Here is a 10,462-nt window from a genome sequence, read left to right as displayed (position 1 = left end):
CGGGTCGGGGTACATTCACATCAGCCAGCTTGCTGGCCTGTAGGTTGCCAAGGGAGGTGGAATCAGGTGCAGACAATTCTAACGAATGTCCTGCCCTTCTACCTAAAGCCCTGGGATCTTTCTCTTTTTTTTTTTTAAAGATTTTATTTATTTATTAGAGAGAGAGAGTGAGAGAGAGAACTAGTGGGGGGAGGGGCAGAGGGAGAAGCAGACCCCGCTGAGCAGGGAGCCCGACAAGGGAATCCATCCCAGGTCCCTGGGATCATGACCTGAGCCCAAGGCAGATGCGCAACCATCTGAGCCACTCAGGCGCCCCCCCCCCCGCCCCCCAGGATCTTTCCATATCGTTGTCTGATGTTAGTTTTTGCACTGTATTTAGTACAAGGTAGGACTGTAAAGTAGGCCAGTCGCTCTCTTGTTTTGTTTTCTTCTTTCTTGTTCCCCTGTTTTTGTCTTCCCTTCCTCTCAAGCCCGCTGTCTTCATGTTAGCCAGAGTTCTCCTTTGCTGTAACTTGGGGAGTCCATTTCCTTTTCGCACCCTTACTCCGTACAACTCCCGCTGTCTTTTTAGGAGCTGAACAAGCGCTTGACTGCCCCCCCTGCGGCTTTCCTCTGTCATTTGGATGATCTGCTTCGCCCGTTGTTGAAGGACACAGCTTGCCCCAGCAAAGCTACCTTTGTCTGTGATCGTGTGGCCGAGGCACTGATCCTGCGCGTGCGGAGTGAGCTCTCTGGTCTCCCCTTTTATTGGAATTTCCACTGCACCCTAGCCAGCCCTTCCCTGGTGAGTGTAATTCAAATGTGGGGTGGGGCTGGGGAATGCCGGCTGCTTTGAGATGAATCCTTAGGTGCTCTTATTTTTTTGTGGACTCCGTTTGAAACTCTTCTTCAGTTGGAAAACTTTCCTTGACTGGACAGAAGGCAGAACAGATTCTTGGCTGGTACATCCTTTCTTTGCAAAGGGAGCAAAGGTGAAGTTTTGGTTTACCTGCTTTCTTGGGTGTTTTTCTTCATTATTTAATATTTATTAAGCATCTACTGTGGGCTAATTGTTGGGTGTCCAGATCTAAAGCAATATAGCCTATTCCTGGAGTCCATAATCGAGTGAGAAGACGGACAGAGAACAGGATAAAGTATGGTAAATTCTTTGATTGAGGTAAGCTCAGGATGACTGAAGGTCTGAAAAACCTTTTTGAAGAGAGAGGTTTTTTGTTTTTGTTTTTTTTTTAGAGAGGGGGAGAGAGGTGGTGGGAGGGGCAGAGGGAGAGAGAGAATCTTAAGCAGACTCCACACCCAACAGGGAGCCCAACGTGGGGCTGGATCTCACAACCCTGAGATCATAACCTGAGCTGAAATTGAGAGTTGGATGCTTAACCAACTGAGCCTCCCAGGCGCCCCATTGAAGAGATAGTTTCTGAGCTGAGTTCTGTAGATGAGTAGGAACTCATTGGGAGAAGATCAAGAGGTCATTCTAGGCTAGAGTGCATTTTGAGAGGCGGGGAGATATATAGGTGTGGGGCCAGTGGGGGAATTTCATGACTGCAGGGATTTGTGGGAAATGAGGTAGGCAGTGGCCAGATTTTGAGGGATTCTAATGAGTTCGGATTTTATCCTAAAGGCAACAGGGATTCACTGAAAAACTTTAAGCAGGCGTTTAGCATGATCTAATTCGTAGTTTATCAAGCGCAGTCTGGCAACAGGGTAGAGCATGTACCAGCATTAGGTACGTACCTTTCTGAACATTTCTTGTCACTGAATCCTCACAACTGTCCTGCAAGATAAGTAGTATTGTTCCCTGTTTTCAGAGTAGGAAGCTGAGATTGAAGGCAATTTGTCCAAAGTCCTGCAACTTATAAATGAATGAGCTGGAATTTTACTCCCAGATAGGTCTGATTTGAGAGCCCATTTTCAGGGACTAGGAGGATAACGTTTTCTGCTCACTAGTAGCTTTCTAGGCCCCCGCAGCTTTTATTAGAAATTAGTTTGAGGGACGCCTGGGTGGCTTAGTCGGTGTCGCATCTGCCTTCGGCTCAGGTCATGATCCCAGGGTCCTGGGATCGAGCCCTGCATCAGGCTCCCTGCTCAGCTCCCTGCTTCTCCCTCTGCTCTTCCCCCCACCCCCTGCTCACGCTCTCTCCCTCTCTGATAAATAAATAAATAAATAAATAAATAAATAAATAAATAAAATCTTAAAAAAAAGAAATTAATTTGAGAATAAACAGTACGAACTTGTTTGCAGGAATTACTGCCACTGGTCCCTTCCACCCTTTTATACAAACAGAGCTTGTTTCAGTCAGTAGCGTTAGAGGCTGGGGTCTTCTTTGGGAGGCCTAAGGGTGTAGGTTTATCAGCAGAAGGGCTGCTTGAAGACAAGGGGGCATCATTTCCTATATCCCTTCTCTAGTTTTCCAGAGGTGATGTGATGTTTTGGAATCAACAGGGTGGATGGGAAAAGTGTTTTTTGAGAAACTGTTCTCTGGTGGATTTTTTTTTTTTTTTAAGATTTATTTATTTCTTTTAGAGAGTGAGAGAGAGTGGTGGGGAGAGGCAGAGGGAGAGGGAGAGAGAGTCTCAAGCAGACTCCCCGCTGAGCGCAGAGCCCGACGACGGGGGGCTTGATGCCAGGACCCTGAGATCATGAACCTGAGCTGAAACCAAGGGTCAGAGATACAAACCCTCCCACCGAGGTGCCCTTCTCGTGGATTTTTGATCTGGAACCCAGTAAAGCTGGAGAACTACTTCTCATCATCTCTGAATTTCTAAGGTCCATCAACAGTGTTTAGCAGATAATAGTTTTAAAATCTGTTGATTTTAATTGAGTTTTTTTGTGAAAATTTCCATCCTTCTTTAGTCTACCTCTTTTGTTCAAAACCCTGTAACTTTTTCTAGGTAACACCAGGGGGCACTGTTCCCTCAATAATGCTTGTTCTAGGACCAAAACCTTTGGGCCGCCCTAGGGAAGTCCTAGCAATAGCTGGTCTCCCTTTACATCATACAGCCCTAGAAATTCAGAATAGTGAGACTGAGGAGGTAGTTCTCCTAGGAGGCTGATGGGCTCTAATAGTTTTTTTTTGTTTTTTCCAAGATGATAAAGTAAAGAACACTTGTATAATGAGGTTATAATTGAAAATAATATATAAAGGGAAAACTAGCCATTTCTAGGCAAATTCCTCTAATTGGGCAGCCACAATAAGAAAAGAAGCATCAGTGTTTGGAGTGGAATGAGTCCTGGTTGGCCACGGGGAGAAGTGAACATTGAACAGCTGGTGAACAATTAGGCTTTAAGGTAAAATAAAATACTTATTATTAAAAAAAGAAGAAAGCCAGCCCAGGGAAGCCCCTGAGCCTGAGGAGGCTTTACAGGGGAGAAAGTTCGAGCCAGCGGACATTGTCAAGGATGTAGGCGGATACTATTTTAGGCTGGTGTGTGCGTCTGTGAGGTCACACAGTCATAATTTTTGTTTGTTACTCATTCTTGTGATAGTTTTTATTTCATTTTTTTTCAATGAGTAATTCATGCAAAAAACAAACATTTCAAATAGCATTGAAGAAGGGTCTAGAGTAGAAAAAATAGGTCCTTCTACTCCTCTCTCTAGTCCTTCATTTTCCTTCTTTAAAGCAACTGATACCATCTTCTTGTGCATTCTTAGAGAAAGCTGTACGTAGGTTTGTATATATGTGAGTATGTATGTACTTACACAGTCAAATACCTATCTGGGCGTATGTATGTCTTTTCACAAATGGCAGCATGCTATCCACACTGTTCAGTAGCTTGCTCTTTTCACTTAATTATAGAACTTAGAAACCATTCATAGCAATATATTTAGAAGATCTGCCTTAATATTCATTACCGGTAACTTAGAGCCTTATTTGATGCATATATCAACGTGTATTTAATTGACAAACTACTAGTAGACACCTAAGTTGTTTCCACTCTTTTGTTAGTACATGTAGTGACTATCCTTGCATTTATTTTTCCTAAGTATAAATGTATAAGTAAATTCCTAGCAAAAGAGTAGCTGAATCAAGGAATATTTGGGGGTGCCTGGCTGGCCCAGTCGGAAGAACATGCGACTCTTGATCTCGGGGTCGTGAGTTTGAGCCCCACATTGGGTGTAGAGATTGCCGAAATAAATAAATAAACTTTTTTTTAAAAAAAGGACTATTTGTATGTTTAATCTTGCTCACATGATGCCAGATTGTCTTCCAGAGAGATTGCACATCTAAACTCCTACCAGTCATGCAGGAGAGTAGGAGAGTTCAGCATGTGGAGGGTTCACGCTAAGTTCTCAAGGCTGTGCGGGATAGCATGGGATAGCTAAAGCCTCGGGTCTCTGCTTTCTAGCCCATTTCCACTTCCAGCCAGCTTCCTCATCCCTTCGTCCTCCTCACTGTTCTTCCCAGGATCTGATGTAATTCTTTGGTGTTATTGCTGTTATCTTTCTTTTCCTAATGTAATTCTTGATATTCCAAATTTTGACTTTCAAATTTGGCCATTTTATAATTTCTAGGAGTCACAGCCAAAGGTTTTTTTGTGGCAGGAAGAGCCCACAGGCTTTGGAGCCGGCAAGACTGATTTGTAACTTAGCTCTCCAACTTTGACTATTTGTATTACCTGGGATAAGTCATTGAGTGTTTATGAGGCTTGGTGTCATCATCTGTGAAGTGGAGGCACCAGTCCCAACCTTACTGTGGAATCCTGGGAATTAAAGACAAGACCATACATAGTATTACTTAACTTCAGCATTATTGTGAACCTTTGAGAGCAAATACTCCGACTCCCTAATTTTTCCTTGAGAAAGATAAGGACCACAAGAGCGCTTGGGATTAAGCCATTTTCACATCTGGGTGCTCTCATAGCCGGGGCTAGAATCTAGATCTAATTCCCAGTCTGGTTGCCCTTGTCACTATATCCAAACCTGATAGAATTCATCTTGGGATTGGTAACTGCCATTCAGCTCTCCTTCCTCTGACTTGTCAACATTTCAATGGGAAATCTGCAGACATTGGGGGATGTTATAAATAGATTTCCTCTGGAAAAGATTGGAAACTCCTGCCTCTATATCCATCACACTTCCTGACCTCCTTAACTGTTGTGAGCTCTTTGGGGGCAGACGCCTCACAGGGTCACAGTATGTGTTAGGTACACAGTAGGTATTTGTTGAATTGACTTGGGAAACTGCAACTCTTCGTGTATCGTTGTCTTTAAATGAAGGGGTGGGGGTCTTCCTGACCTCCTGAAGTGCTTCAAGCTTTTTCCTTGTAGTGTTTGTGGATTTGCTTTGAAACTCATTACTTCATCCACATGCCTTGTCCTAATTAACTGATCTAAGTTAGTGTGTTAGTGTGCATCTAACTTTGAAATGAGTTATACCCCAATGATTTAGAGTAGTGTAACCCAATTCTATGAAATTATTTGAGAAGTTGAAATATTTACAGATAATTCTTTTTTTTTTTTTTTGCTATATAGACACTGGAGTCTGATAGATAACTGCCGGTGCCTGGCGTGGCATTACCATATTTAATTAGACGTGGCATTGATTAAAAACTTGCTCATTATGTTTCATGTGGTTAGATTTACCACCACTCAAAGAGATCACTGGTAGGTGGATTCCCAGAGAGAGGCTGGTTGTCACCTCTAGGAATTTCTGTATTTGAGGGCTGTCATCAGAGGGATGGTGATGCTGCTTGGTTACCAACTGCAATTACTTTCAGCTCACCCCTCCAAACACTGACTTGCTTTCATCTGAGGATTTCCCTGTTTTCCCTCCTGATCTCTCTCGAACAGGACCAAACCTAACCAAACATTTCCTAGGAAAGAGGGTTGGGTCTGGAGCAGATAAATTTTCCCAAAGCAGAACTTTGGCCGCATTTTGAGCAGTACTTCCTGGAGGCTTAAGTTTATCCTAACTGGGTACCAGGACCAGCTTGGGATGTGCTTCATGATGGAAAGAAGTGATGGGTGTTTACAGCTATGTTTGATTTTCGGCCTACTCTGCGTCAGTAACCCTGCGTGTGTCGGGTCCTGGTGGTGGTACAGAAGCTGCGGGCTCTAACCTTTACCATCACCCCCCCCCCCCAATCTCTTCTCTTCTGATCTGTCCTTAGAGAAGCATGGGGCTGGGTAGACTGTGGCCAGTGGGCCAACTCTGGCTTGCTGCCAATTTTTCTAAAGTTCTATTGGAAACCCACCACGCTCATTTATTATATGTTGTCTATGGGCACTTTCATGCTATAGCAGCAGAGTTGAGTATTTTGACAGGGCCTGTATGGGCCACAGAGCTGAAAATATTGACTCCTTGGCCCCATGCAGAATGTTGCTGACCTCTGATCTAGGGCATTTCTTCTTAGTGCCTCCTTGAGCTCATCTGCTTGGGGCAAGGGAAAGGAACCCCGATAGCATCCACTAGTCACAAAGAGATTATTGATTCTAGTTATTTTCTTTGGCTAAGGCTTTTTGCTTTCTTCAGCTACTGGACACCTTGTGCGGGTGAATTAAGTGATTATTCTCTATAGCTATACATTATTATATGAGGACACCATCCGAGCTGCTCAGCAGCGTGGCGATGCTTGCATCCTTCTTACCTTATTAAGAGCAAGGTGTGCTGGTGCGGTTTATTCCTTCCTAGGCTGGCCTCTCGGTGACTGACTGGCTTCTGTCACAATGACCTCAAACTTTGCTGCCTTCCTGGGAGCAGATTCTGGGCTGCTATCAGCCCTGAAATGGCTCGTAATCAGTGTCTGGGTCTAATTTGAGACTGATTCCCAGGCTCTCTACTCTGTTGATTTTTGTCTTCTGTTATGCTCCAGCTAGCACACTCTGTTTTAGCCACACCTACTTTCCTGAAGGCTACTTGGATCTTCTGCTTTTGTCTCTCAGTCTCTGCGGAGAGTTGAAGCAACACTTTTCTCTTATCAATTCTGTCATGTCCTTCTCTTTAAATCACCACTCTGGGGGCGCCTGGGTGGCTCAGTTGGTTAAGCGACTGCCTTCGGCTCAGGTCATGATCCTGGAGTCCCTGAATCGAGTCCCGCATCGGGCTCCCTGCTCGGCAGGGAGTCTGCTTCTCCCTCTGACCCTCCCCCCTCTCATGTGCTTGCTCTCTCTCATTCTCTCTCTCTCAAATAAATAAATAAAAAATCTTTAAAAAAAAAAAATAAAAAAAATAAATCACCACTCCGGGCTGCCTATCCACGTGTTCTCCTCTATTCTTCCCACCCTTTTATCTATGCTACGGAGAAAACCCTTGAACTTATTTCTCCTACCTATTTGATTATTGTATTATTAGAGTCATGCAAATGGGTTGCTTGCTTATGAAACCATAAGTCCCTGTGAAAACATTTATTTTTCAGTATTTTTCTAGTTGCTAATACAGTGGGGAGTACTCTGTGTCTGTTGGCTGATTGATATCTCTTCCATGAAAGGTCTCCCAGCATTTGATTCGTCCTCTCATGGGCATGAGCCTGGCCTTGCAGTGCCAAGTGAGGGAGCTAGCAACCGTGCTTCGTATGAAAGATCTAGAGATCCAGGACTACCAGGAGAGTGGGGCTGTGCTGAGCCGAGGTGAGAGGGCATTCTTTGGGGTGTTGGGTGGGGAGTGGTACAGATGGTCAAAGGGCCTCAGCAAAGGGGAGAGTCATCTGCATTAGAGGTGTGCTTCCCTGAGGGGATGCTGGGTACTGACCATAACTGGAGACTTGATGCCGGGTGACACTTCTCTCTGCCTTGAGGACCCGGCTGGCACCCAAGTGACCAGTAGAAGCTATAACCGAGTCCAGCCGTGCCCTAGGCAATGGCAAGGAAAGACTTTGGAAAAGGGCCAACAGCTGTATAAAACTGTGGGAGGACAACACACACTTGGGACCTTCCGAAGCATAGTTCCTGCTTCAGAATAAAAATTCAGTTCTACCTTCATTTTTGTGGCAGGAAGAACATGTCCTGTATTGCTGATCACCCTCTCCTCCTCCTGCTGTTTGTCACACACTCTCATCCCTTCTCCCACTGGACTCTGGGTGTTGCATGTGTATGCTCCCTCCCAAGAAATCTCGGGCTCTGTTTCTTTTCCTTCTCACAGGCAGGAAACTCATCCTAAGACTAATATTTCTTTTCTGTATCCCTTCTTATTACAGATCGGTTGAAGACGGAGCCATTTGAAGAAAATTCCTTCTTGGAACAATTTATGGTAGAGGTAGAGTATATCACGATAAGGATTTCCTTTCTCCTTGTGCAGCTTTGCTTTATTTTCTCTTTCCAGGTGCCTGAGTAGTGACCTGCGTTTTGGGTGTTAGCTGGCTTGTGTGGTTGGAAAGTCCTTTCTCTGAAAAAGTTGCCTATAGAAAATCTGATAAAACTTGAGATGCCCATGGGGGAGATGGGGTGAAATAGGGGGAAGAATATAAAAGGCGAAAGTGAGCTGGCCAGCATTTGTAAAAACATCTCTGTTCATGTACCTAGGAATTTCATTTAGAATTCCCTGACCTTGGAAAGTTTGGTTGACCAGTTGATCAATTTTTGCTTGTTGAGATCTGATCACAGGTCTGGATTGTGGAGCAGGGGGGCTAGTCATTATTACTTGTCTGGGCCCCTCCAACATCCCGCAGCAGAGGAAGGTGAAAAGCACAGGGTTACCATTTGGGAACTGTCTTGTGGGCACAGTAGGCTGTGGAAAATCACAGTGTTTGTACAAGGGGCCTGGCAAAGGAATGAATGGGGAGTAGATAATTGTGGCCTGTCAGAAGCTCCTGCCTAGGTTTCCCTTCTAAGGATTGAGCTTGGCCAAAAGAAACATCTATTAAATGCCAAACAGGGGGAGTATTAATAATAATGACCTTTGATAATACCAGTCAATATTGATCTTCTTCTTCTCTAACTCTTTTAGGACTTGTTGCTTGTACAGTTAGTACTTTAGTATTAGTGCCCTTTTTTCTAATTATACATGTGACCCAAGTTGGTACTTTACTATGTAAGCAAATAATGCTATTATAATATCATGTTCTGTATAGATCATTCATATTTCTGTCTTGTCATCTAGGCTACTTTGTAAACCCCTTGTGGACAGGGACTGTGACTCATATTCCTTTTGAACATGAAATTAATATTTTTCCCAGGGCTCGGCAGAAAACAGGTGTTCTTGACTTGGAACCTTCTCTTCTGCCTCTGTGCATTGGCTGAGCAAAGACGCCATCATGCTTGGGGTCTTAACACAAAGAACAAAAAATGCAAGTTGAGTGCTCAGTCCATCTACTGAAGCAATCTAACTCCGGAGAAGAAGGAAAAGGTGCACTGTTATGTCTTGAAGTATAGATTTCAAGTCTTTATGGGGAAAGAGAGACTATTAAACCTAGACTCGCCACAGAGAGATTTCCTCAGCCATTTTCTGTCAGTTAGCTTCCTCTGCCTGTAAGTGTAGGTATTAAGGAGTTTAACGTAGGCTGGGGATGACATGCTGATTCCCTGCCTCAGCCCCTTAGTGAAACAATGCAAGACTTATTCTTAGCCCAGCAGAGAGGTCCCTTCCTGATCTGGTGCCCACAGACCTCTCTAGCTTGGTTTCTTGACATTTTTCATTATGAACTTTATGCTCCAAGTCACAGAGAATGACTTTGAATTGCCTTCCTCTAGCCTTTATGTCCTGCCACACATTGTTCACTTTATCTATAACGCCAATGCCCTGGCCCTATCTACCTCGTAAACTTCTATTAATCTTTTAAGTGTCAGCTTTGGCTTCTTTGGGAGGCCTTTCCAGACTCTCCTTGTAAAGATAATCCTTCTTCTCTGCTGCTGTAGTACCTTGGTTCCTACCTCCGTTTTACCGCTTATAACTCTGTGATAGATATTGCTGTTTATAGGTCTGCGAGACTATGCCTTTCTCCTCCACTGATCTATGAACGATTTGAGGACAAGGACTGCTCAAATGCATTTCCGTGTCCCCAGCACCGAGCACAGTGCCTAGGAGTAGTAGGTTCTCTGTAAGTTTGTCGACGAAGATGTTGATAGACCTGTGCTAGGGGGAAGTTTCACAAAAGTTGGAGCGGTGTGACCTGTGGATACGGTGCTGCTTGTGACGCCTATATTTGGGGTCTTTGGTTATTCTTCTGGTTTATTTTGCAGCTTTGGATGAATCAGTGTTCCCAGAGCCTCTGTTTTCTCATTTGTAAAATTGGTGGTTCATCTCTTCCATGCTTTTGGGGCAGGGGGCAACCCCGCAGAATCGAAGAGAAAGCGTATAGAATCCTGGTGCCAACCCAGGAGGCGTAGTGGTGCTTTGGAACCAATTACTTCAGGAATACTGGTCTTCAGAGGTCTGGGCGGATCACACCTAAACCACAGAGACTTACAGAATTTTATATATCTGCAAAGGATCTGAGAGACAGGTAGCTGTAGTTTTCCATTTCATAGACTAAGAAATTGGGCTTCAGGCAGGGTCAGTGACTTGCCTAAGGTCATGTTGCTGTAGGCGGA

General features: G+C 44.3%; 1 protein-coding gene across 1 annotated transcript in view; it reads left to right on the top strand.

Annotated features, from left to right (window-relative positions):
• Window positions 1–10,462, top strand: part of NHEJ1 (non-homologous end joining factor 1) — a 77,500-nt gene that overhangs the window by 2,756 nt on the left and 64,282 nt on the right. Inside the window, exons 3-5 of the mRNA XM_036083041.2 lie at window positions 572–784; window positions 7,426–7,564; window positions 8,131–8,189. Coding sequence (XP_035938934.2) covers window positions 572–784; window positions 7,426–7,564; window positions 8,131–8,189 — 411 coding nt within the window. The remainder of the gene's footprint in view (window positions 1–571; window positions 785–7,425; window positions 7,565–8,130; window positions 8,190–10,462) is intronic.

Source organism: Halichoerus grypus, chromosome 4, assembly GCF_964656455.1.
Source record: "Halichoerus grypus chromosome 4, mHalGry1.hap1.1, whole genome shotgun sequence".
NCBI lineage: Eukaryota > Metazoa > Chordata > Mammalia > Carnivora > Phocidae > Halichoerus > Halichoerus grypus.
The sequence above is the reverse complement of the archived record's forward strand: the minus strand, read 5'-3'. Positions and strand labels throughout refer to the sequence as shown.